The sequence below is a fragment of the Gorilla gorilla genome, chromosome 20, assembly GCF_029281585.2.
Source record: "Gorilla gorilla gorilla isolate KB3781 chromosome 20, NHGRI_mGorGor1-v2.1_pri, whole genome shotgun sequence".
In the NCBI taxonomy this organism is placed as follows: domain Eukaryota; kingdom Metazoa; phylum Chordata; class Mammalia; order Primates; family Hominidae; genus Gorilla; species Gorilla gorilla.
Genome location: NC_073244.2, coordinates 9,778,319 through 9,805,927, shown reverse-complemented (window position 1 = coordinate 9,805,927; position 27,609 = coordinate 9,778,319). Strand labels below are relative to the sequence as shown.

Here is a 27,609-nt window from a genome sequence, read left to right as displayed (position 1 = left end):
GGGTCAGGGGCATGTCTGGTCCCTGGCAGGTCCCCCGAGCCCAGTCGCTTTTCCCAGCCTGTACCTCTTCAGACCAGGAAACAGGAAATGGGAAGTTGGCTGGACAGATATGTGGGGCAGAGGTGGGGGCCGCCCAGGAAGGAGGATGAGGGAGGACTCCCACCCATCCCCTTCTTGGGGCCGCTCACCACGGCCTGTGTCCTGTTGACGGCCACTCAGAGAGCTGGGTGACCTTCGCAGCCTGTGGGATGCAGGCGTCTACTTAGGAAAACCGAAAAGTGCCGAGCTGCCTGGCGGGGAGAGCTGGACCCAGCCAGGCCAGCAGGACACTGCCATACCTCCTCTCTCCTGAGCACAAACCGGACCCGGCCCTTGCTCTCCTCGTGCCTGCAGGGTGGCCACGTCACCGGGACAGAGGTGGTGCGGGGGGTACTGACGGGATGAAGGCCATGGTGCTCACAAGCCTGGGCCCTACCCTCTTACTTACAACTGGACTGACAAGCAGAGGTGCAGTCAGAAAACATTGGTTTTTGTTTGTTTTGTTTTGTTTTGTTTTGTTTTGGAGATGGAGTCTTACCCTGTCGCCCAGGCTGGAGTGCAATGGCACGATCTCGGCTCACCGCAACCTCCGTCTCCCGGGTTTAAGCGATTCTCCTGCCTCAACCTCCCGAATAGCCACCAAGCCTGGCTAATTTTTGTATTTTTAGTAGAGATGGGATTTCGCCATGTTGGCCAGGCTGGTTTCGAACTCGTGACCTCAGGTGATCCGCCCATCTCAAACTCTCAAAATGCTGTGATTACAGGCGTGAGCCACTGTGCCCAGCCAGCCCCATTTTTTTTTTTTTTTTTTGAGACTTTGTTTCACTCTTGTTGCCCAGGCTGGACTGCAATAGCACAATCTCAGCTCACCACAACCTCCACCTCCTGGGTTCAAGTGATCCTCCTGCCTCAGCCTCCCAAAGTAGCTGGGATTACAGGCATGAGCCACCACACCCGGCTAATTTTCTATTTTTAGTAGAGGTAGGGTTTCTCCATGTTGGCCAGGCTGCTCTTGAACTCCCGACCTCAGGTGATCTGCCCACCTCGGCCTCCCAAAGTGGTGGGATTACAGGTATGAGCCATGGCGCCTGGCTGCTGCATCTCTTAAAAAAAACAGCAGAGTGTGGTGTCTCAAAAAAAAAAAAAAAATAGCCAGGTGTGGTTCGGGCACCTGTAATCCCAGCTACTTGGGAGGCTGAGGCAGGAGAATTGTTTGAAGCTGAGAGGCAGAGGTTGCAGTGAGTGGAGATCACACCACTGCCTGGGCAACAGAGCAAGACTGTTTCCAAAAAAACCCAAAAAAACAAAAACAAAAACAAACGGCTGGGCGCGGTGGCTCATGCCTGTAATCCCAGCACTTTGGGAGGGCGAGGGGGGTGGATCACGAGGTCAGGAGATCGAGACCATCCTGGCTAACACGGTGAAACCCCATCTCTACTAAAAATACAAAAAATTAGCTGGGCGTAGTGGCAGGCGCCTGCAGTCCCAGCTACTAGGGAGGCTGAGGCAGGAGAATGGCGTGAACCTGGGAGGCGGAGCTTGCAGGGAGGCAGAGCTTGCAGTGAGCCAAGATCGTGCCACTGCACTCCAGCCTGGGCTACAGAGCGAGACTCTGTCTCAAAAAAAAAAAAAAAAAAACAAAAACAACAACAACAACAAAAAAAACAAAACTCTAGCTGAACAACAAAAAGACAGTGAGAACACAAACTACCAATATCAGAAATGAAAGAACAATAGTACAGACCCTACAGCTTCTCGGTTCAATAGGGGAATAAAAGGTGAAACTTTATGCCAATGAATCTGACAACTTAGTGACATAGAAAAATTCTCCCAAAGATGCAAATTACCAAAACGGGTACCAAAAGATACAGGAAGTTTGAAAAGCTCTTTACCTGTTAAGGAATTTGGATCCATAATTAAAACCTTTTCTGAAAACTGCAGGTCCAGATTGGGCGTGGTGGTTCACGCCTGTAATCCCAGTACTTTGGGGGCTGAGGTGGGTGGACTGCTTGAGCCCAGGAGTTTGAGGCCAGCCTGGGCAACAAAGTGAGACCTTGTCTCTACAAAAAATTTTTAAATTAGCCAGGTGTGGAGGTGCACACCACCTGTAGTCCCAGCTACTTTGGAGGCTGAGGCAGGAGGATTGCTTGAACCCAGGAAGTGGAGGCTGCAGTGAGCCATGATCGTACCACTGCACTCCAGCCTGGGCAACAGAACCAGACCCCATCTCAAAAAAAAAAAAAGAAAAAGAAAATGCAGGTCCATATTGGTGAATTCTACAAAACATTTTGGAAAAAAACCACATAAACTGTACATAAACTCTTTCAACAAACAGAGAAGGAAAGCATACTTCTTATTTTACAAAGCCAGCATAACTCTGATACCAAAACCTCACAACTCAGCATCAAGGAAGGAAAATTACCGATGAATACCCCTCATGAACACAGATGTAAAATCCTCCACAAAATATCAGCCAGTATTTCAAGCCCCTGCGATTTGTGTAGAAATCCAAGGCCGGTTTAAATCCTCTCTACACACCCAGGCCAGGTGTGGTGGCTCATGCCTGGAATCCCAGCACTGTGGAGGCGAGGCAGGTGGATCACTTGAGGTCAGGAGTTCAAGACCAGCCTGGACAATATGGTAACCCCATCTCTACTAAAAATACAAAAATTAGCCAGGCATGGTGACACACGCCTCTAATCCCAGCTACTCGGGAGGCTGAGGAGAATCGCTTAAACCCAGAAGGCGGAGGTTGCAGTGAGCCGAGATTGTGTAACTGCACTCCAGCCTGGGTGACAGAGTGAGGCTCTGTATCAATAATATAAAATGAGGTAAAATAAAATAAAATACCTCTCTACACATCCACCAGCATGGCTAAAATGAAAGGACTGGCAACTCTAAGAGGTGGCAAAGGTGTAGAGCAATCAGAACTCTCTGCTGGTGGGGTTATAAGACAGTACCATCACTCTGGGAAACTACCCTTATGAAGGTAAGCACAGACCTACCCTATCACCCAGGAATCCCACTCCAAAGTATTTTCCCTCAATACATGGAAACATGCGTTCAAAGAAACTTGCAGGCCGGGCACAGCGGCTCATGCCTGTAATCCCAACCCTTCAGGAGGCCAAGGTGGGAGGATCGCTGTAGCACAGGAGTTGGAGCCCAGCCCAGGCAACACAGTGAGACCTTGTCTTTAAAAAAAGTTTTTAAATAAGCCTGAGCCAGGTGTGCTGGTGTGCAGCTGTCATTCCCACTACTCAGGAGGCTGAGGTGAGAGGACTGCTTGGGCTCAGAAGTTCGAGACCAGCCTGGGCAACATAGCAAGACTGTGTCTACATTAAAAAATATATTTAGATACAAAGCAAAAACGCTGAGCAGCGTGCACCTCCTGCTATCACTTGTGTAATGAAAATGGAGAGAAGGCATCTGAATAAACACCTATTTGTTTATAAGTGTAAAAAATATCGGAGGAGCGTGGGGGAGCGAGAATCTGGCCACAATGGCAGCCTTGCAGTGGCCGGGAGACGAGACGACGAGATGACAGGCAAGCCCTTTAGAACAGGGACGGCGAACTGCCCCTGGCAAAGGCTGGAGCTCATCAGCTTCGCAGGCTATGTCTGTGCTCCCAGGTGCTCCCAGGACGGCAGTGCACACAGTGGTGTGGCCTGCACCCACGACAGGGCCTTTACAAGAACCGGAGCCGTGGGATCGCACCTCAACTACCAGCACTGTCTTGGAACTCTCTCAATTAAAACCCACGAGAAGCCGGGTGCAGTGGCTCACGCCTGTAATCCCAGCACTCTGGGAGGCCGAGGCAGGCAGATCACGAGGTCAAGAGATGGAGACCATCCTGGCTAACACGGTGAAACCCCGTCTCTACTAAAAATACAAAAAATTAGCCGGGCGTGGTGGCAGGCGCCTGTGGTCCCAGCTACTCGGGAGGCTGAGGCAGGAGAATAACGTGAACCCGGGAGGCGGAGCTTGCAGTGAGCTGAGATCCTGCCACTGCGCTCCAGCCTGGGCGACAGCGAGACTCCATTTCAAAAAAAGAAAAAAGCCAGACTCCCTGGGCTCGGCTCCCAGCCCTGCCAGGGCCTCTGTGGCCTGAGCCTGCATGTCCCGCCCATGATGACCTGTTTCTTCGGGGACCGGTGCCGGGTCTGTGGCTGGCTCTCAGGAAGAGGGGGCTGCCACAGCCGGTTCCCGTTTATATGCTGAGGGCGCAGCCAGTCTCTGCAGAGGTGATGGGCTGTGGAGTCCCGGCTGGGCCCCTGAGGAAGGCCGCCTAATTGGGAGGGGGGCACACAGGCCACCTGCAGATGCGCCCAGGTCTGCCCTGAGTGCCAGGGGAGCAATGGTTCAGGGGCAGGGAGGCTGCACGGGAGCCTACACCTGAGCTGGGCCTTGAGCTTCCAGGCTGGGTCGGAGGTGAAAACACGGACACCCCACCCCTCAGTGTCTCAGGAGGAGGTAGGCGAGAAAGATGGGTCCCCAGCTGGCAGCAAGAGAGCCACCCAGCTGGCCAGGGATTGTTACCAGCCCATGCCTGGGGCAGACAGGGCCCAGTCACTGAAGAACAAGACTCTGGGGTCCCTGCCCTGGGAGGGCTCCTCCCTCTGGGGGAGACCGGGCTGTGCTTCTCTGCTTGGGGCCTGGGAGGTGCCCTGTGCTCTCACTGCTGTGCCACTGGCCCCAGGCCGCTCACGGATCCCCCCAAACACCCGGCCCCCCTATGCTGGGGAAGGGGCTGTGGGGTCTCCCTCAAACCTGCCCTTCTGCCCTCGGGGTCAGCTGTTTGGGGCCAGAAACCCAGGTGGCATCCATGAAGCCCCCGTCTCTGCTGTCCTGCAAACATCCACTCCCTCAGCCAGTCCTGTCAGCTCTGTTTTCAAATCCCGCCCGGTGCAGACGACTGCCCCCAGCTCTGCCGGTCTCAGCAGCCAGAGCCAGCTCCCTGGGATGGCTCCGCAGGAGACCCCTGACCCTCAGTACCCCTGCTCAGGGCCACACACACCCCGGCGCACACACGGCCACCACCCTGGCCTCCTGCTTGGGCCCCACCAGCCATGCTGCCTCAGGGCCTCCGCACCTGCCATTCCCTCTTCTGGAACCTTCCTCCCCCGACCAGCCTCATGGCCCTATATTTGTCTTTGTACAAATGTCACCAGAAGGAAAGCCTTCGCTGAGCACCCCAATTTAAAAACCGCACCCCCCGCCACCTCACTTTTCTCCAAACCTTCTCCTCCTAAGGAGCGACTCAGTTTCCCTGCATCACTCTGCTGCTCCTTCTTGTTGGGCCACTGAAGCATGAAGTTCCCCGAGGGGGAGATGGTTTCGTGGGCTGCCCAGCATCCAAGGGCCACGGGACCAAGGCACAGGCACCACTGAACCAGATGTACCTTTGGGGCCAGGTGCAAGATCAGGTGACCACGGGGGCCCTGCCAGGCAGAGCCGGTTCTGGGACGAGGTGCTCAGCCAGGCCCTCCAGCCCGGGCACAAAAAGCAGCCCCTGGGCCCGATCCGAGAGCCCAAGAAGAAGGGCCCAGCCGTTGGCTCCACCCAAGGCTGCCAGGGAGCCTCACGAGATGCTGCTGACGATGAATATTTAACACTGTGAGCAGATGCTCACAGTACGGGGGGTGGTTATAAAATAGCAGCCAGGACACAGCCACACGTTCCTACAATCACACATGCAAAGGGAGAAGGCGGCAAGCACCGGCCCGGTGTACCGAGGCGGCCCACTCGGGCAGCAGGGCGCCGGCCGGACTGCTCTGCTATTGACTCCAGTTTTCTAGGACAAGCGCATAATTGTACAAGTTTAAATAGAAATGAAACCCAGGGAGTTTTTAAAAGGCTGATTGGGGCCGGGCCCGGTGGCTCACGCCTATAATCCCAGCACTTTGGGAGGCTGAGGCAGGTGGATCACTTGACGTTAGGAATTCAAGACAAGCCTGGTCAACATGACGAAACCCCGTCTCCATTAAAAATACAAAAAATTAGACTGGGCGCAGTGGCTCACGCCTGTAACCCCAGCACTTTGGGAGGCCAAGGTGGGTGGATCACCTGAAGTCAGGAGTTCAAGACTAGCCTGGTCAAGATGGTGAAACCTTGCCTCTACTAAAAGTACATAAAATTAACTGGGTGTGGTGGTGCGTGCCTGTAATCTCAGTTACTTGGGAGGCTGAGGCAGGAGAATCGCTTGAAGCCAGGAGGCTGTAGTAAGCCAAGATCGCACCACTGCACTCCAGCACGGGCGACAGTCAGACTCCATCTCAAAAAAAAAAAAGCTGATCGGATGGGACCATTCCCCCTCCAGCTGGCCCATGTGCTGGCCCCCTTCCCAGGCTGTCCCCTCCCCAGCACATACAAGTTCTCTAACTCCCGGACCCACCCTGTCCAGCTAAGAGCTACCAGCACTGATTCCCCACCCCAGGTCCCCCAGATCAAGAGTAGAGGCAGCACAGTCAGGTATGAGGGACACAGGGGGCACTGTCCTGGAGGGGCGGGGAACAGGTGCCCCTGGCTAGGCACAGGGGTGATGCCGACCACTCTACCCATCAGTGAGAACATTCACAGGCTGCCATGGGAGGGGGACCAGTGGGCAGGAAGCAGAGCAGGAGGCTGCGGCCAGCAGGCAGGTTGGGGAGCTGGGTTGGGCAGGGCAGGGGGCCACAGGGGATGGGAGAAGGACTAGCGGGACATGGGGGTGGCTGCCGGCAGCCCCCCATCTGGTAGCGATGGGCCCATCCCTCCTCTTCAACCTGAAGGCCAAGACCTGGGGCAGAGCTGGCGGAGTCCCCCTGTTCCCCAACCACAGGTATGGGAAGTGCCAGCAGGCTGAGTGGGTCAGACTACCCCACACGTGGGACAGCGACACAGGACGCTCCGTGCCCATCCAGGCCCCCAGTGTGCAGACGGACAGATGGTGGGCCTGGGCGGGCAGCAGGCCTGGCTGTGGAAGGCAGACGGCCACTTGCCTCCTGCACTTCAGTTTCCTCACTGACCCCAAAAATCATACCAGAACCTCAGGGGCACTGCAGCCCTCGGGGCAAGCAGGGTAGCCCCCAGGCTTCCCCGGGCCCACCATTCTCGGGTTCCAGCCTCTGCCGCCCGCACCCAGGCTACTGCGTCCCTCCTCCTGGGCGCACCACGTTCTGGCCACAATGAACTCCATTCAGCCCCATGAATGAGCCCTCTCTGGCCATCGGCCTCTGCCCTCACTGCCCTCTGCCTGGAATACGCTCCCCTGCTCCCTCCTCTCTGCCTAGCTTCTTGAGAGTCACCCTCGGGTCTGGACTGAAACGCTGCTGCCTCCAGGAAGCCTTCCTGACTGCTACCTCCTCACAAATGTAGAGTAAATGGCTCCTGCTACTGACAGCTGCCCCTGAAAGCCCTCCGTGTGCCATGAGACTTATCACCTGGCACTTCTGTGCTGCACCTGAGCAGGGACCACGCTACCTTGCTGTGGCTTGGGCAATGCTGGCCCAAGGGCTTCAGAGGCTGAAGGGCACAGGTGCCTACACACAGCACAGCACATGCCAGACTGGCGGCTCTTGGCTGGTACCAGGGCTATCTGCCTCTGGGGGCATCTGGAGTCGTGGTGACAGGGGCTCCACTCTGCACAGCAGATGGGCGGGCAGGCAGATTCCTCGGGGTGCCCGCTGCGGGCCAAGGCCCTGGAGGAGCAGCTCTGTGCCCGGCCAGCATGTATCCTTCCTTCTGTCCCACATCTCCTGACAGCCTCTCTTCCCAAGTACCCTGACAGGAGGGTCAGGCTCCCTAGCCGGACTCCCCAGGTGGCGCAGGCTGGAAAGGGGTGGAGCCGGCTTCCTTGCTGACAGGCAGGACAGGGTTCCCAGCCTACACGAGGTCCAGGCCAGAGCCTCTGCTCAGGAGCAGGAGCCAGTCGGCTCGGGAGGAGGGAAGGCAGGCCGCTGTGCGACCTTGGGCCGTTCTCCGCACTGTTCTGGGTGCCAGCCCCGTCCCCACACACAGCACCTCCCACTGGAGCCGATCACCTACAGCCTGAGGCCCCTGCAGCCTGCTCTGCGGCTCTGTCACCCCCTCCCCCAGCCCAGCATTCCGCGCCGCGTGATTTATGGCTCCTGTCCGCCTGGCGCAGTCTCCATCCTGGAGCCGGCCGGCGGCTATTCCGGGGAAACAGACCAGAGCAGTGGGCCTCACACTGGACGGTGGGTCACAGCCAGAGGCGGGAGTGAGGGAGAAGCCAGTGGAACTGGGTCCTCCGGAGGCGGCCCCCGGGCAAGGCCAGCACCACAGAGTGCACCCTGGGGAGGGACACAGCCCAGGGTCAGGGCGGACAGATGGCATCTCAGGTCCTAAAACCATGGGGACCACTGCTTCAGGGCCAGGGTCTATGCTCCAGGAAACCTCTGAGGACCGAGGTGGCCCCCAGGGGGTCCCCCAAGAGCACAGGAATCCCGGGAAGGAGGTTCACCTGGTGGCCTGAGATGGAGAGGGAACCAGTGGGAGAGAGAGGCAGGCTGGGGATGGCCTCTTTGTTCTGAGCCGCCAGCACAGTCACACTGGTGTAGACAGGGGAGCAGGCTCTCCCGGAGATCAGGTGACCGGGGTCCCTGGTGGCTCAGGGCACAGCGATGTATTGTGGGACGGAGCTACTGGTCCCCGTGCAGGAAGGAAGCTGGTCAGCCCCGTCCCCCGCCCTGGACCAAGCCTGCCCTGCCGCTCCCAGGAAAGCCCAGCCTCCCTGTGATGCAGGTCCTTCCCAAGGCCCAACCTTCAGAGACAGCCAGCTCTGCCCAAGAACCTGGCAGGGGGAACAGCTTCCCTCATGAGAGAGCAAAGGCTGGGAAAGTCAGTCCGATGGAACTCAGGCCAAGACCCTGAGTCCCCCAGGACAGGTGCCACTGGGCCAACCTGCTCCCCAGGAGGCTGCTGCTAGACACCTCCTGCAAGAGAAAAAAGGCGGAGGTGGAGCCTCACTTGGAAGGCGGAGCCTCACTTGGAAGGCGGAGCCTCAGGCTGGAGTGAGGAGCCTCAGCTGCCGCAGGAACCACCGACAGCACCTTCCTCCCTCCTCCACTTCCTCCATCCTCACCTGGAAGCACAGCCCCTCCAGCCTAACCTCACTAAGTCCCAGGGCTGTAGGTGGGAGAGGAAAGGCAGCCAGCTCCCCTTCCCCCTACCCCCATCAACGCTGCCTCCCTGGGCAGGGGTAAGGGGGCCAGCTGGCACCCAGTGGACTGAAGCGTGCCAGAGAAAGGCCCTCAGGCCACAGCAGGGGCCAGGCAGGTTGCTGGGTCAGCAGGGTGGGAGGGGGCATGCACAGGGCTTCTGAACCTCGTGGCCTTGGTCCTGTTCCCTGCTGCGTGCCCACGCCTGGTGCCCATCACGCACCCACCCAGCAGGCGCTCCGACGTTTACTGTGCGAAGGAAAGAGTGGGGGCAGAGGAGGGGAGGCAGGAAGAAGAGACGGAGAGACCTCCAGGCACACAGAGGACCTGGTGAAATCTGAGCGCCTCAAGGCACAGGTCCGCAAAGGCCCAGGACGTTCTGCTCCGTATCTGGGAGTCCCAGAAGCTGCACACTCTCTCTGCCCTGGGGGCCGGGGCTGCTGAGGCCTCCCTGGCCCTGAGCTCAGGGCTATGGCTGAGGCAGAGACTGGGCTCAACGCCCACCTGCAGCCTGAATGGCCACGGCTGCCGGGGAGGCACCAGGGGCCTGTCCACACTGCTGTGGGCTATGAGGTCCTGACACACAGTTCCTGCTCAGTCAGTGCTTGCAGACAAAGACACGAGAGAGAGAAGCGTGGAGCCCAGCACCTCTCCTCCGCCTGGGATCGCCCTGAACCCCCAGCACGCCCGGTGCACACAGCCTGGCAGTGACCTGAGCCCACTGACCAAGGACACTCCTGCAGGCTGCCAGCGAGGAACCAGAGCCTGGGGGAAGGATGCCACTGGCCAGCCCCCTTTCCATGGGGAATAAGCAAGGAAACCAGGCTCCCAGGTGGCCCTGGTCACCCCTGGCCCTGGCAGTCACAGGCTGGTGTGGTCCCTGCATGCGCCACAGAGTCTGTGTGAGCAACGGACTCTGTGGGGGAGATGGAGAGGCGTGTCCGAAGTTGGGTTATAAAAAGGGCTCCAGCTCCCAGCTTGGAGGTGCACACTCGCTACCCTAGGGTGAGGGAGCCACCAGGCTGAGGACGCCCAGGCAACCCGTGCAGGAGTCCGCACCATGAGGACCTGGGGACCGTGGCCAAGAGCTGGCGAGGAGCTGAGGCCTGCCAGCCACCACACAAGGATGTGGCTGCTCCAGCCCTGGTCGAGCCTCCAGATGAGGTGGCTCCAGCCTGACTGAGCCTCATGAGAGCCCCCAAGCCCCAATGCCCCGCAACACAGCTCACAGGTTCCTGAGAGCTAACAGACGCCCACTGCTTCCAGTGGCTCCATTTCGGGGTAACTTGTAACACAGCAAGGGGTGACCAATATCAAAGATGGTCCCTTTGCTTCCGAGGAAGGACACCCCTGGCCACTGTGGCTCCCCGCCCTGGCTGCGCCACAGAGAACATCACTCGAAGTGGGCTGTGTGGCTGGGCTGGGCTGGGCGACGGGGCCTAGGTGAAGCCTCCAGTCGCAGCCTCCCCAGGGTGACCACTCACCTAATTCGGTGGGCTTCAGCAGCTCGTCCAGCATATTAAAGAACGGCAGCTTCACCAGTCGGACTTCTGGCTTGAGGGTCTTGGCGGGCAACCGCCCCAGTCCGTTTAAGTACTTTCCGTAGAGCACGGGGTAGTCAATATTGGGGCCTGCCAGCGGAGTCCTGGGCACAGCGCCGGCCCGGTCGTAGGTGGAGTGCATGGTCAGGGGGTCCAGGGGCCGGTGCGGCTGTGGGGCAGGCTCCGAGTTCTTCTTGGCGTAGCGGGTCTCGTACAGCTCCTTGATCTTCTTGAACAGCTCAGGGCTACAGTCAAACTGCACCAGCTGGAGGGCCCTGGTGACGAGCTCGTGCTTCAGTCCACTCTTACTCCGGCCCACGAAACCCAGGAGCATCTGAAGGTCGGAGACTCGAAAACTCATCACCATGTTCTGAGGAGGAGCAAGCACACACACACTCAGAGGACACAGCTGCGAGGCAGGGGACTCCATGGAGGCCAGGCCCCGATGTGGGGGCCGTGAAAGACACCCACTCGCCAGGAAGCGCCAGCCTTGGCTGGGGCTGGTGGAGTGCCCTGCCCCTACGGTGCCCCCTCCCAGCAAAGCCCTGCCTCCTCCCTCCTCCTCATCAAACTTTCCCCAGCATCGCCAACGCAGCAAAAGCGCCTCTGACTAGGCCCCCCCTTCTATTTTAGGTTCTCTTTCCCTGTCTTCAGCCTGAAAGCATCCCCAGGGCAGGAACTGGCAATTGTGCTTTACTTGTAAACAGCCTCTGCCAGTGCCTTACCAGCAAACACCAAATGCCTCTCTGACCCTCAGTCTCTTCGTCGGGAGGATAATGACATAAAGCGCTGGCTGGGCGGGCGCTCAACCCATGTCAGCCACAGATATGTTTTCCCTTCAGCCTCGCCAACGGTAGCCACAGTTTACTTAGTACTAATCACCTGCCGGGAACCAAGCCGGTCATGTGATTATGTATTTAACTCTGATCCTTAAAACACCCCTGCTAGGCTGGTGTGTGAGCTCTGTCACAAATGAGGAATTGTCGGCTCAGAGGTGGCAGCGCCAAGATTCGAACCCAGGCCTGGCTCTGAAGCCAGGGGCGGTTCTTGCTGCCACACTACCCTCTGGATGTCAACACAGGGCTGGGCCTCTGGGGGCCTCCGAAACATCTGCTGATCATCCCAGGCGGGGTTTCTCCCCCTCAGCCCTGTGGACACTGGGGCCGTCCTGGGCTCTGTGTGATGCTAAACACCCACAGCTCACGACAACCAAACACACCTCCACACCCAACACACCTCCACACCCAACACACCTCCACACCAAACACACCTCCACACGTCGCCCTGAGTCCCTGGGGGACCAGTCCAAGGGGAAGACAGCAGCCACAGGGGCTGTTGCAGGACCTGGGTCAAAGCGACAAATGAGGCTTGGCAGGACCTGGCCCTCATCGCCTGGCCGGGCCTCTCCAGCGAAATCAAAACCAAACAGCAGAGCCCAGCTGACCCGGGTGTTTGATGTGACCCAGGCGGCAGTGGCCTGCCTCCATGAGGGGTAGGACCCTGAAGGGGAAGGAAGGCTCCTCAACAGGCTGCAGAAGCCAGGTGTCCTCGAGGGATGGGCTGGCAGGGTTTCGGGGCCACCCACCCTCAGCCCTGAAGCTGGCCTGGGATGAATGAGATGGGGTGGGAAACAGCAGCTTCCAGGAGGAATGGGGAGAAAGCTCAAGCGTCAAGGGTGTTAAGGAAAGCTGGCGGGTACCCGAAGAAACCAATAAACCATTCACACTCCACTCAAAGGACCCCGAGGGTCGAAGCCAGAGGCAGTCCCAGTGGGGTGTGTAAACTGCAGCCTCCGTGCCAGGAGGCACTGGGGCTTCCGGCTCCCGGCTGCCCCAGGGTGAGACCAGGAGCCTAGCCGCACATTTCAGCACCAAAGCTGCAGCAGCCGGGGCCCGCTGTCGGGTCCTCATCTGTCAGCTCTGATTTCCTCCAGCTGTATCGGGCCAGGGTCCTGTTGGAGACAGAGAGGCTGTCCAGGCTCAAAATGACAGGGACACACGTGCAGGCGGCCCAGCCCTGCCCAAAGAGCCTTGGGAGAAGCCTCTTCCCATATCAGGGCTGTGGGGCCCCGTGACTGTAAAGAATTGGGATGCCAGCGTCTGCTCCCTACCAGGCACCAGCAAGGCCTGAGTCGCTAATTTCACAATGATGACACCCATCGTGTAGGTGAGGAAACCGAGGCTCACAGAGGGAAGCGGCTGGCCCAGAGCCTCCCTAGTACATGTGTGGGACTGGCATCGGCCCCTCGGCCTCTGGCCTCCCAAGGGTGTTCCCGTCCGCTGCCTGGGGGACCCTCACTCACCAGCACACTGGCTATGGGGACCTGCATGGTCTGCTGGGCCTGAGAGTCAGGGATGCTTTGAAAACAAAAATGCCTCATCTCCCTTGGCCTGACTTCCTACCTTGTGCACAAAACAAAAAGGCTTGCGGACAAGATGTTTCTTCTGGAAGCGGCCCAAAGCCTTAGCAGGGAGAGACGATGTCATGTGGACACTTCACACTGGCAGACTGGCCGAAGGCAGGTGGGCTGGGGAACCTGCTGACATCCTCGCACCCCGGGAGCCCCCGCCCCACCCAGGCTGGACAGTGGAGCCGCAGCTCCCGCTTCCCGGAGCACACCCCTTAGGTGGCCACATGTTCACGACTCAGATTTCCCGGCAGCTGCCACCTCGGAGGAGCCTGCCCTTGACACTGGAGGGAGTGCGGGGGGGACAAGCATTCAGGAAGAAGCCCCAAATGCCCCAAGATCACTTCCTGCCCTGGCTTCAAGCTGACCTGCTTGCCGTCAGAGCTGTGTTTATAAACAGCGCCAGGCCCCGGCAGCTTCCAGAGTTTCAACTCCAGGCTTGCCTGGAAGTCGCGTGGGGAGACATCAGCCGAGACACAGCAGCTGCGCTGAACCTTTCCTCCAGCATAGGCCCCTCAGAGCACCGGGGGTAGCTCAGGAAGGCGCCTCTCTCCAGGAAAGCGGAGATCTGTGTGAAACGCTGTGGACTATTTCAGGGAGCTCACAGACACCCCTGCCCCAAACCCGCCTGCAGGCCTCAAGCCGAGAGTCTCAGATTTCAAGGTTCACCAACAAACCCCCAACATTCGCCCCTCCGAGCAGTCTGTGATGCACCCCAAAAGACAGAATCTGCAGCCATGAATATGACAGGCTGGGGAAGGCCCCTGTAAAGAAGGGGATGTTTCAATCACATTTAAGGTACTTGGAGGGGTAGCAACAGACTCAAGGAGAAAGAAGGTTCCCCAGGGTCCAGGCCCCCTTGAATGGAGGCTCACGGTTTAGAGAACCTGAAAGAAGGGTCAACTTGATTTAATTGGGGTGGGGGGGCCCAGCCACCAGAGGGTCAAGGAAAGTTCATCAGATCATATTTCAAGGCCTGGATGGTACAAAAGAGTGCAGACCCTGCCCTCAGCCAGGGTGGGGGGTGGGGTCCAGGGTCACAGCTCCAAGCCCCGAAACGGGAGGTTACATTTCAGGACTCCAGGACACTTCAAGCCCAGAGCCTGCCACTTTGGGTTTACAGAGTTCAGGCCTCCACATCTCCAGGGCGAGTCTCCACTTTTCAAAACTCTAGAGAGGGGCAGAAGTGTGCGCAGGGGTGTAGGGTTGGGAGGCGAAGAGAGGTATATGCTATAATCACAGAGCCCTGAGTGCTGTGTTTTCAGATCCCAGGGGGTAATGTGAGAGGACGGAGAAGAAAATACGTACAGCTCAGGACCGTGGGGACGGAAGATGTGAAAGGGGATGGGGGAGGGAGAGGTCCCCTAACCTCCCCGGAAGCCGTGGCCTTGCGGGCACTTCTAAGGGTTTTAGACCTTCAGCTCTAGGTAGGCACCTACAAGAAGGTACATCCCCTGGAATGGGGTACTCTGAGCTCAATCCCAGGATGATTAAAAGTGGTTCCAAGCTAGGAGATGGTATCTATGGGACATGGCACCTGGACAGGACCCAGAGTATAATAGAGCAGCAGCAGCAGTTGTTCTAAAGAGGCCAGCCTTGGACCCAGTGGGGACCCTCCAGAGATCAACAAAAGAGAATAGGCAGAAAGAGAGGGGACCTTAGAAACCAAAGTTGGGGTGCATAAAAGTTCTGGGGGCTGTGTAGGGGGAGGGTGGGTGTCTGACCTAAGAAGTAGACTCGCTCAAGAGCAGAAAATAGGAGAAGCAGCCAAGGTTTGAGGACAGTATCTGATGCTGCACAGGTGAGGTTTAGAGCCCCCTGAAGCAGAATCAGTAACCTCAGATTCTGTCCCGAGAGGAACGAGGTAGGACCAAAGCACAGTCCAGGATTTAAGATAAAAAAAAGGAGAATAAGGAAGGTCTGTGACCAAGAAGAGTGGTCCGGACTCCATCCTATGGGGAGGGAAAGGGAGGGCCCAGCCTTCCCCCAAGCGCCCAGTCCGGCGTGTGAGAGACGGTGTCGGGAAGGGGGCGGGGTTCTGGGACCAATGCAGGAGCTGAAGAGGGGCTCAAGCCCGAGCCTGGACTCCAGACCCCAAGAGGACGTGCTGTGTCTTGGGGGTGGTCTCAGGGCCCTGACTCCTCCACCTGGACGGTGGCAGGACACTATCCAGGACTCGGGGGACCCTTCCGAGCAGGAGACTCGCAAACCCCAGCCTGGCCTGTTGGGCGGGGACGAGACCCAGATAGCAGTCCTTGGAGCCCTGTGGGCGGGGAGGCGCAGACACTCCCCCCAACACACCAGCCAAAGAGCAAGGACCCCGGCTCGGAACCAAGAGGGCAACGAGTAGCTCAACACGTCCCGCATCCCGGCGGGACGGTGCCTCAACCGGGAGGCGCGGCCCTGGCCTGGCGCTCAGGGACCGGGACCCTAAGGGCTCGGGCTGGGTGGGGGGACCCTGCCTGAAGCCGGGGGAGCGACCCCCGGCGCGAAGACCCGGGTGAGGCAGGAGGGCCCCGCCCCCGGCCTCCCCGCCCCCCGCCCTCACCCTGAGACCGGGGGTCGGGGTCTGGGGGCCGGGACGGCGAACCGCGGGCCGGCCGCGCTGTGGGGCCCCGGACAGAAGGCGCAGACCTCGACCCGCGGCCCGGCCCCCGCCCTCTCGCCCACTTGCCCCGGCCGGCGCCGCCACCGCTCACTCACTTTGGCCTCCACCAGCTCCGCCGCCATCTTGGCCACCAGCGTCCCCCGCGCCGGGAGCCCCCAGCCGTCGCGTCACGTGACCGCTCACCACTCGCGGGCGGGGCCGCCGCCCGGGCCAATTAGCACCCGCGCGCGCTCCTCCCGCCGCCGGTGCGCGCTGCTGCCTCCTGCGCAGGCGCGCGCGGCCACCGCCCGGGCCTCCGGCCAATCAGGTCCGTCCTACACCAGGCCCCCCCCCCCGCCTTCGCCTCTCGCTCGCGGCGACCACGCCTACCCCTGGCGGTGCCTGACTCCTTAAAGTGGTACTAGCCCTGCGCAGGTGGGGACGGGTGCTGGGTTGCCTCTAGGGAGGGAAGGCGAGAGGGGGCGGTGGCAGCGACAACAATGCAGCTAGGTGCCGTGGCTTCCTGCGCGCGGCGGCCGCCAGGTGCGTCTCCAGACTCCCGGCGGCGTCGGGCAGGGGATGGTTGCTCCGCCGCAACGGCCGCCAGTGCGTACAGTGAGGCGCCTTGCAGCGCAGCGCGGTGCAGGCTCCACGGGCCCAGACGCCCCGCGCGCTGCACATCCGGGTCCTGGTGTGCAGATGGGGCGTGAGCTCGGCAACCGGCTGGCTGGGGGCGCCCGGCGGAGAAAAGCGGGACCCCTGCTCCCAAATTCCTCGGAGATCGTACAGCCCTCACCTCTTTGCAGGCGCCCCCCCATCCTGCTTCCCCACCCATGGGAAACCTTCGATCTGCACCAGTTGGGACCTCTTCTCCAAAGCGCTCCTTGGCTTTGGAGCTAAGTGGCTTCGTGCCCGTAGAAGTGGATTTCAAACTTCAGTAATCAAGTATTTTAGTGCAATTTATTTTTTATTTTTATTTTTGTAGAGACAAGGATCTCACTATGTTATCCAGGGTGGTCTCGAATGTCTGGGCTTAAATGATCCTTCTGTCTGGGCCTCCCACAGTGCTGGGATTATAGGCGTGAGTCACCACACCTGGCTAGTCCAACACTTTAAACATAAAAAAATCAGTGCAAAAGAGTCCATGATGGATGAAATACCAAATTGTTATTTATTTATTTATTTTCGAGACGGAGTTTTACTCTTGTTGCCCAGGCTGGAGTGCAATGGCGCGATCTCAGCTCACTGCAACCTCCATCTCCCGGGTTCAAGGGATTCTCCTGCCTCAGCCTCCCAAGTAGGTGGGATTACAGGCGACTGCCACCACGCCCAGCTAATTTTTTTTTTGGCCAGGCTTTTCTGCAACCCCTGACCTCAAGTGATCTGCCCGCTTCAACCTCCCAAAGTGCTAGGATTACAGGCATGAGCCATCATGCCCGGCCTTTTTTTTTTTTTTTTTTTTGAGAGTCTTGCTGTGTTGCCCAGGCTGGAGTGCAATGGAGCGATCTCCACTCACTGCAACCTCTGCCTCCTGGGTTCAAGCGATTCCCCTGCCTCAGCCTCCCGAGTAGCTGGGATTACAGGTATGCACCACCATACACAGCTAATTTTTTTTTTTTTTTTTTTTGAGATGGAGTCTTGCTTTGTCACCAGGCTGGAGTGCAGTGGCGCAATTTCGGCTCGGTGCATCCTCTGCCTCCCGGGTTCAAGTGATTCTCCTGCCTCAGCCTCCCGAGTAGCTGGGACTACAGGTGGGCGCCACCACGCTCAGCTGATTTTTGTATTTTTAGTAGAGATGGAGTTTCACTGTGTTGGTCAAGCTGGTCTACGAACTCCTGACCTCAGGTGATCCACCAGCCTCGGCCTCCCAAAGTGCTGGGATCATGGGTGTTAGCCACCGCGCCCGGCCTGAAATACCAAAATTTTAAGTAAAGAGCCAGACATAGGAGTGTGCGCCTGTGGTCCCAGCTACTTAGGAGGCTGAGGCAGGAGGATCGCTTGAGCCCAGGAGTTGGAGGCTGCAGTGAGCTTTGATCATGCCACTACACTCCAGCCTGGGCGACAAAATTATAGGAGGCGGTTGTTTTAGACTAAACTCTTGTGCTAGGCACCAAGACACAGGAATAAACAAAACGCAGCTACTCACACTCAGATTCTAAGTCACAATGACGAAGCTAAGTGGTTATCTGACCTTTGGGAAAACCAGGAGGGAGCCCTATCAGCCCATTTTCTTTTTCTTTCTTTTCTTTTCTTTTCTTTCTTTCTTTCTTTCTTTCTTTCTTTCTTTCTTTCTTTCTTTCTTTCTTTCTTTCCTTCCTTCCTTCCTTCCTTCCTTCCTTCCTTTCTTTCTTTCGTTCTGTCTCTCTCTCTCTGTTTCTCTCTCTCTCTCTCCCTTTCTTTCCAGGAGGAGTCTCACATTTGTCGCCTAGGCTGAAATGCAATGGCGCAGTCTCGGCTCACTGCAGCCTCTGCCTTCTAGGTTCAAGCGATTCTCCTGCCTCAGCCTCCCGAGTAGCTGGGATTACAGGTGCCCGCCACCACACCCGGCTAATTTTTTTGTGTTTTTAGTAGAGACGGGGTTTCGCCATGTTGGCCAGACTGGTCTCGAACTTCCGACCTTAGATGATCCGCCCGCCTCGGCCTCCCAAATGCTGGGATTACAGGCGTGAGACACCGCGCCCGGCCAGCCAATTTTCCAAACAGGCCAGTTTCAGCCTTCAGTGGGCAATGTCCTAAAATTCCCTCTGCTTAATTTCTTTAATCCTTACACAAAAAAACTAGCCTGGCCAGGCGTGGTGGCTCACGCCTGTAATCCCAGCACTTTGGGAGGCCAAGGCGGGCGGATCACGAGGTCAGGAGATCGAGACCACCCTGGCTAATACAGTGAAACCCCGTCTCTACTAAAAATACAAAAAATTAGCCGGGCTTGGTGGCGGGCGCCTCTAGTCCCAGCTACTTGGGAAGCTGAGGCAGGAGAATGGCATGAACCCGGAAGTCGGAGCTTGCAGTGAGCCGAGATCGCGCCACTGCACTCCAGCCTAGGCGACAGAGGGAGACTCCGTCTCAAAAAAAAAAAAAACAAAAAAAAAAACTAGCCTGAAACAACCTGATGGTAACTAATGAGTTAACACATTCTTTGCTGTTGGGTTTTTGTTGTTGCTGTTGCTGTTGCTTTTGAGATAGGTTTCTGTCTCCCAGGTTGTTGGGCAGTGGCTCAGTCATGGCTCACTACAGCCTCAACCGCCCGGGCTCAGGTGATCTTCCCACCTCAGCCTCCTGAGTAGCTGGGACTACAGGTGCACACCACCACGCCTGGCTAATTTTTGTATTTTTTGTCGAGATGGGGTTCTGCCACATTGCCCAGGCTGCTCTCGAACTTCTGAGTTCGGGGATCCTCCCAAAGTGCTGGGATTACAGACATGAGCCACCCCACCCAGCCTGTTCTTTGATTTTGCTCTCTACAACCCCTCTCTTCCTGTAGAGCCAACCTCCTCTGCCCAACTGATTGGAACAGTTATCCTATTTTATGGAATGAAGTGTAGCAAATTGCAATGAAACCGGTTAAGGTCCTTAGATTTGTTGAAATGTTGTCCATTGACAGCAAAACCCCAGCTCTGCCATTGCACGTATGAGTCTTACCTTCATTCCGGCCCTGCTGATTCTGCGGGGGATTGGGTTTTTTTGTTTTTGTTTTGTTTTGTTTTGTTTTAGACAGGGTCTTGCTCTGTCACCCAGGCTGGAGTGTGGTGGTGCGATCTCGACTCACCGCAACCTCGGCCTCTCAGGTTCAAGCGATTCTTCTGCTTCAGCCTCCCGAATAGCTGGGATTACAGGTGTGTGCCACCATACCCGGCTCATTTTTGTAATTTTATTTTATTTATTAATTTTCTTGAGACAGGGTCTCTGTCACTCAGGCTGGAGTGCAGTGGTGGGATCTTGGCTCACTTCAACCTCCACCTATCAGGATCAAGTGATTCTCCTGCCTCAGCCTCCCGGGCAGTGGGGATTACAGGTGCACATATCACACTGGCTAATTTTTGGTATTTTTAGTAGAGACGAGGTTTGACCGTGTTGGCCAGGCTGGTCTCGAACTCCTGACCTTAAGGGATCTGCCAGCCTCAGCCTCCCAAAGTGCTGGGATTACAGGTGTGAGCCACCATACCTGGCCAGGTTTTGTTTTTAAGTATAATTTGTATTTGTTTTGGTGAAGATTCAGATTCACAAGAAGTTGCAAAAATAGTACAGAGAGATTTGTGCACCTTTCTCCCAGCTTTCCCCAGTGATAGTATTTTTATAACTGGCTGGGCTCCATGGCTCACACCTGTAATCCCTGCACTTTGGGAGGCCAAGGCAGGCGGATCAACTGAGGTCAGGAGTTTGAGACCAGCCTGGCCAACATGGTGAAACTCCTGTCTCTACTAAAAATACAAAAATTAGCTGGGCATGATGGCGGGAGCCTGTAAGCTCAGCTACTTAGGAGGCTGAGGCAGGAGAATCGCTTGACCCCAGGAGACAGAGGTTGCAATGAGCCGAGATTGTGCCATCACACTCCAGCCCAGATGACAAGAGCAACGCTCCATGTAAAACAAACAAACAAACAAACAAACAAAAAGCTTGAACCCAGGAGGCGGAGGTTGCAGTTAACTGAGATTGCACCATTGCACTCCAGCCTGGGTGACAGAGCGAGACTCCATCTCAAAAAAAAAAAAAAAAAAAAGATTCAAAAAAAGTTTTACATAGCCATGTTGTGTTGTCAAAACCTGGGCGTTGATGTTAGTATAATGGAATCAGCTCGAGTGCAGACATTATTTCGATTTCACCTGTTTTTACATGCACCTTCCTCTGTGTGTGTGTTTGGTTCTGTTATTTTTTTTTGAGACAGAGTCTCGCTCTATTGCCGAGTTTGGAGTGCAGTGGCGCGATCTCAGCTCACTACAACCTCCGCTTCCCAGGTTCAAGCAATTCTCGTGCCTCAGCCTCCTGAGTAGCTGCCATTACAGGCGGGGGCCACCACACTCAGCTAATTTTGGTATTTTTAGTAGAGACTAGGTTTCGCCATGTTGCCCAGGCTGGTCTTGAACTCCTGACCTTAAATGATCTACCTGCCTCAATCTCCCAAAAGTGCTGAGATTACAGGCATGAGACAGCGTGCTTGGCAGTTGTGAGAAATTTTGTCTCACTTGTAGATTCCTGCAACCTTTGTGGTTTGAAGTTTCTGTGTAATCATGGTACTGTGTCTGTGTTTTAAAATATGTTTTGGGCTGGGTGCCTGCTTCAAGCCTATAATCCCAGCCCTTTAGGAGGCTGAGGCAGGAGGATTGCTTAAGCCCAAGAGTTTGAGACCAGCTAGGGCAAAATAACACGAGATCCCCATCTCTATAAAAAAATTATTATTATTTTTTTTTTTTGAGATGGAGTCTGGCTCTGTCACCCAGGCTGCAGTGCAATGGCGTGATCTCAGCTCACTGCAACCTCCGTCTCCTCGGTTCCAGCAATTCTTCTGCCTCAGCCTCCCAACTAACTGAGACTACAGCCGTGTGCTACCACACCTGGCTAATTTTTGCATTTTTAGCAGAAACGGGGTTTCACCATGTTGGCCAGACTGGTCTCCAACTCTGGACCTCAGGTGATCTGACTGCCTCAGCCACCCAAAGTGCTGGGATTACAGGTGTGAGCCACTGCACCCGGCTCCCCCCCATTTTTTTTTTTTTTTTTTTTTGAGAGAGTCTTGCTCTGTTGCCCAGGCTGGGTGGCACGATCTCGGCTCACTGCAAGCTCCACTTCCAGGGTTCACGCCATTCTCCTGCCTCAGCCTCCTGAGTAGCTGGGACTACAGGCACCTGCCAGCACGCCTGGCTAATTTTTTGTATTTTTAGTAGAGAAGGGGTTTCACCGTGTTAGCCAGGATGGTCTCAATCTCCTGACCTCGTGATCCGCCCGCCTCGGCCTCCCAAAGTGCTGGGATTACAGGCGTGAGCCACCGCGCCTGACCCCCCAAATTTTTTCTTAAATTAGCTGGCCATGGAGGCACATACCTTTAGTGCCAGCTACTCCAGAGGCTGAGGCAGGAGGATCACTGGAGCCCAGGACTTTGAGGCTGCAGTGAGCTATGATAGCACCACTGTACTCTGGCTTGAGTGATAGCTAGACCCTGTCTCAAAAATAATTATAATAAATCAATGAAGAGTCTTTATCAGTTACAAATAACTGCCAAGCATATTTACAGAAGAAATGGTATAGGATTTGCATTGAAATAACAGGAAGAGGCTGGCCACTGTGGCTCATGCCTGTAATCCCAGCACTTTGGGAGCCCGAGACGGGCGAATCACCTGAAGTCAGGAGTTTGAGACCAGCCTGACCAACGTGGAGAAACCCTGTCTCTACTAAAAATACAAAATTAGCTGGGCGTAGTGGCACATGCCTGTAATCCCAGCTACTCAGGAGGCAGAGGCAGGAGTATCGCTTGAACCCGGGACGCAGAGGTTGTGGTGAGCCAAGATTGCACTCCAGCCTGGGCAACAAGAGCGAAACTCTGTCTCAAAAAAAAAAAAAAAAAAAAAAGAAAAGAAATAATGGGAAGAGTATTGAGGGAGAAAAATAAAACAAAATGGAATATATGTGTTGCCAATTGTTGAACCTGAAGGGTGGATCAGGAGGGACTCAGGATGCTCTGTACCTAAAATTGCTGAGCCGTGGCCTGGTGCAGTGGCTCATACCTGTAATCCCAGCACTTTGGGAGGCTGAGGCCGGCGGATTGCTAGAGGCCAGGAGTTTGAGAACAGCCTGGCCAACATGGTGAAACCCCGTTTCTACTAAAAATACAAAAATTAGCTGGGCGTGATGGTGGGCACCTGTAATCCCAGCTACTCAGGAGGCTGAGGCAGGAGAATTTCTTGAACCCTGAAGGCAGAGGTTATAGTGAGCTGAGATCGCACCACTGCACTCCAGCCTGGGCAACAGAGCAAGACTCCATCTCAACAACAACAACAAAAAAATTGCTAAGCCCTGTCCTAGAAACTGTCAGAATAAGGTGTTTCCATGTTAGCTGTGTCTGTATCAACCCCCATTCTGTGATGATGAAAGCCAGTATCAGGTGGGAACACCTGCCCAGGCATTGGCTAAGCCACTATCTTTTTTTTTTTTTTTTTTTTTTGGATTCAGAGTCTCACTCCGTCACCCAGGCTGGGTGCAATCTTGGCTCACTGCAACCTCCGCCTCCTGGGTTCAAGCTGTTCTCCTGCCTCAGCCTCCTGAGTAGCTGGGATTAGAGGCTCGTGCCAACACACCCAGCTAATTTTTGTATTTCTAATAGAGATGGGGTTTTGCCATGTTGGCCAGGCTGGTCTCGAACTCTTGACCTCAAGTGATCTACCTGCCTTGGCCTCCCAAAATGCTGAGATTATAGGCATGAGCCACCACATCTGGCCTTTTTTTGTTTTTTTTTTTGTTTGTTTGTTTGTTTGTTTGTAGATTTGGGAGGGGGAGTTTTACTCTGCTGCCTAGGCTGGTCTCAAACTCCTGGCCTCAAACCATCTTCCTACATTGACCTCCCAAACTGCTGAGATTACGGGCTTGAGCTGCCATGCCCAGCCTAAACCACTGTCTTAATCTGCATCCAGCTGTCTCCAAAGGCTAAAATACCTCCCCTTCTTACATCAGACATACAAGTAATGACCAGGCACAGTGGCTTAACGCTCATAATCCCAGCACTTTGGGAGGCCAAGGCAGGAGGATTGCTTGAGCCCAGGAGGTCGAGGCTGCAGTGAGTTGTGATAGTGGCACTGCACTCCAGCCAGGGCAACAGAGCAAGACCTTGTCTCAAAAATAAAAAATTAAAAAGACATGCAAACAATAATCTTTCTGTATTATCAAGCACCTACTGTATACAAGGCACTGTTTTGGTTCAGGGATCTGCAAACGTTTTCTGTAGAGATCCAGGAAATAACTATTTTCTGCTTTTGGACCACATATAATGTCTAGAGCAATTACTCAACTCTGCTATCTAAGGGCAAAAGAAACCGTAGACTATAAATAAACATGAGCATGGCTGGCCGGGAGCGGTGGCTCACGCCTGTAATCCCAGCACTTTGGGAGGCCAAGGCAGGCGGACCATGAGGTCAGGAGTTTGAGACCAGCCTGGCCAATATGGTGAAACCCCATCTCTACTAAAAATATGAAAATTAGCAGGGCGTGGTGGTGCATGCCTGTAGTCCCAGCTACCTGGGAGGCTGAGGCAGGAGAATCGCCTGAACCCGGGAGGCGGAGGTTGTGGTGAGCTGAGATCACACCACTGCACTCCAGCCTGGCCGACAGAATGAGGCTCCGTCTCAAAAAAAAAAAAAAAAGAAAAGAAAAGAAAAAAGAAAAACAAATGAGCATGGCTGTGTGCTAGTAAAACTTTATTTTATTTATTTATTTATGACAAAGTCTTGCTCTGTTGCCCAAGCTGGAGTGCAGGGGCCTGATCTCGGTGCACTGCAACCTCCGCCTCCCGGGTTCAAACGATTTTCCTGCCTCAGCCTCCTGAGTAGCTGAGTCTACAGGCGCACACCACCAGGCCCAGCTAATTTTTGTATTTTTAGTAGAGACGGGGTTTCACCATGTCGGCCAGGCTGGTCTTTTTTTTTTTTTTTTTTTTTTTTCAGTATTCGTTGATCATTCTTGGGTGTTTCTTGGAGAGGGGGATTTGGCAGGGTCATAGGACACTAGTGGAGGGAAGGTCAGCAGATAAACATGTGAACAAGGGTCTCTGGCTTTCCTAGGCAGAGGACCCTGCGGCCTTCCGCAGTGTTTTGTGTCCCTGGGTACTTGCGATTAGGGAGTGGTGACGACTCTTAAGGAGCATGCTGCCTTCAAGCATCTGTTTAACAAAGCACATCTTGCACCGCCCTTAATCCATTTAACCCTGAGTGGACACAGCACATGTTTCAGAGAGCACGGGGTTGGGGGTAAGGTTATAGATTAACAGCATCCCAAGGCAGAAAAATTTTTCTCAGTACAGAACAAAATGGAGTCTCCCATGTCCACTTCTTTCCACACAGACACCGTAACAATCTGACCTCTCTTTCTTTTCCCCACATTTCCCCCTTTTTCTATTCGACAAAACCACCATCATCATCATGGCCCGCTCTCAATGAGCTGCTGGGTATACCTCCCAGACGGGGTGGCGGCCGGGCAGAGGGGCTCCTCACTTCCCAGACGGGGCGGCCGGGCAGAGGCGCCCCCCACCTCCCGGACGGGGCGGCTGGCCGGGCGGGGGCTGCCCCCGGCCAGGCTGGTCTTGAACTCCTGACCTCAAGTGATCTGCCCTCCTGGACCTCCCAAAATGCTGGGATTACGGGTGTGAACCACTGAGCCAGGCCTGTATGCTAGTAAAACTTCATAAACACAGAAATTTCAATCTTATGTATTTTCACATGTCATATTATTATGCTTTTGTTTGAACATTTAAAAGAGAAAGAAGGCCGGGTGCTGTGAGTCTGGCCTGTAATCCCAGCACTTTTGGAGATCCAGGCAGGAGGACTGCTTGAACACAGGATTTCTACACCAGACTGAGCAACATAATGAGATCCTCTCTCTGCAAAAAATAAAAAATTAACTAGGCATGGTGGTGCACGCCTACAGTCTTACCTACTCAGGTGGATGGCTTGAGCCCGGGAGTTCCAGGCAGCAGCGAACCGTGATTGTGCCACTGCACTCCAGCCTGGGTGACAGAGAGAGACTCTGTCTCAAAAGTAATAATAATAATAATAATAATAATAATAATAATAATACGTTGGGCGCAGTGGCTCATGCCTGTAATCCCAGCACTTTGGGAGGCCGAGGCAGGCAGATCACGAGATCAGGAGATCGAGACCATCCTGGCTAACATGGTGAAACCCCGTCTCTACTAAAAATACAAAAAATTAGCCGGGCGTGGTGGCGGGTGCCTGTAGTCCCAGCTACTCGGGAGGCTGAGGCAGGAAAACGGCGTGAACCCCGGAGGCGGACCTTGCAGTGAGCCGAGATGGTGCCACTGAACTCCAGCCTAGTTACAGAGTGAGACTCCGTCTCAAAAAAAAAAAAAAAAAAAGATTAGGGCTGAGGGCTGAGGGCTGTAGCTTGCTAGTCTTTGTTAGAGATGCTCAGACACAGTGGTGACCACAACAGGCAAAATTCCCTGTCCTTGTGGAATTGGCATTCCAGGAGGGAGATCAACAACGAACAAAATCAAAAGCTAATTAAAGGTCCAGGCGTGGTGGGTCACGCCTGTAATCCCAGCACTTTGGGAGGCTGACATGGGCGGATCACCTGAGGCCCAGAGTTCGAGACCAGCCTGGCCAAGATGGTGAAAACCCATCTCTACCAAAAACACAAAAATTAGCTGGGCGTGGTGGCACACGCCTGTAGTCCCAGCTACTTGGGAGGCTGAGGCAGGAGAATCACTTGAACCCGGAAGGTGGAGCTTGCAGTGAGCCGAGATGGCACCACTGTACTCCAGCCTGGGCAACAGAGGGAGACTCCATCTCAAAAAAAAAAAAAAAAAAAAAAGGCTAAATACAGAACATGTTCAGACACTGATGGGAGGTAGACAGACAAGAAAGAGGAGAGGGAGGCTATGGAAAATCCCCGCACGACCAATTTAAAGCTTTACAGCCTGTTTTAGGACAGAATTCATCAGTTCTAAATCAGATCCTTTGCAATTCTGACAAAATTCACAAACCACCTCCACTGTTATGTAAGATACATAGAGATAGATGGAGAGAGGTAGATATAGATACAGATAGTTACTCCCGTTTTGCACTTAAATAAATGGGGTTGTTTCCTGGGCAAAAATACCTGTGAGCTGGGTGCGGTGGCTCACGCTTGTAATCCCAGCACTTTAGGAGGCTGAGGCGGGTCGATCACGAGGTCAGGAGTTCGAGACCAGCCTGGCCAACATGGTGAAACCCCGTCTCTACTAGAAATACAAAAAAAATCACCGGGGCGTGGTGGCACGCACCTGTAATCCCAGCTACTCAGGATGCTGAGGCAGGAGAATCTCTTGAACCTGGGAGACGGAGGTTGCAGTGAGCCGAGATGACGACACTGCACTCCAGCCTCGGTGACAGAAGGAGACTCCATCTTTACAAAAAAAAAAAAAAACTTATCAAATTGTGAATTTGGTGTTAGCTGAATATTAAAAGCATCTTAAATTTAAATAAAGTTGTGTGCACGTTTGTATATATGTATTTCAAAACATAGCAATGTATTATCACAATTGATTGCATTTTCTGGCTCTAAAACAGATTGTAGGCCAGGCACAGTGGCTCACTCCTGTAATCCCAGCATTTTGGGAGGCCGAGGCAGGAGGATCACCTGAGGTCAGAAGTTTGAGACCAGCCCATGCAACATGGTGAAACTCCTGTCTCCACTAAAAATACAAAAATTAGCTGAGCATAGTGGCACACACCTGTAATTCCAGCTACTCAGGAGGCTGAGACAGGAGAATCGCTTTAACCCGAAAGGCAGAGGTTGCAGTGAGCTGAGATCGTGCTGCTGCACTCCAGCCTGGGCAACACGCGAGACTCCATCTCAAAAAAATAAAATAAATAAGTAAATAAATAAATAAAACAGATTGTATAAACAAATATAATCTAATTGGGGGATAGGTTGGGCGCCGGGGCTTAGGCCTAGAATCCCAGCACTTTAGGAGGCTGAGGCAGGAGGATTGCTTGAGCTCAGGAGTTCAAGACCAGCCTGGGCAACATAGTCAGACCCCATCTCTTCAACAATCTTAAAAATACCCAGGTATGGCCGGGCACGGTGACTCACACCTGTAATCCCAGCACTTTGGGAGGCCGAGGCGGGCGGATCACAAGGTCAGGAGATTGAGACCATCCTGGCTAACACAGTGAAACC

The 27,609-nt window shown here is 55.0% G+C and overlaps 1 protein-coding gene across 1 annotated transcript in view; it reads right to left on the bottom strand.

Moving 5' to 3' along the window:
- Window positions 1-16,021, bottom strand: part of PIAS4 (protein inhibitor of activated STAT 4) — a 33,831-nt gene extending 17,810 nt beyond the window's left edge. The window contains exons 1-2 of the mRNA XM_055371267.2: window positions 15,846-16,021; window positions 10,679-11,105 (exon numbers count right to left, since the gene is read on the bottom strand). Of these exons, the coding sequence (XP_055227242.1) occupies window positions 10,679-11,105; window positions 15,846-15,872 (454 nt within the window). The 5' untranslated portion in view covers window positions 15,873-16,021. The remainder of the gene's footprint in view (window positions 1-10,678; window positions 11,106-15,845) is intronic.
- Window positions 16,022-27,609: the final 11,588 nt, after the last annotated feature.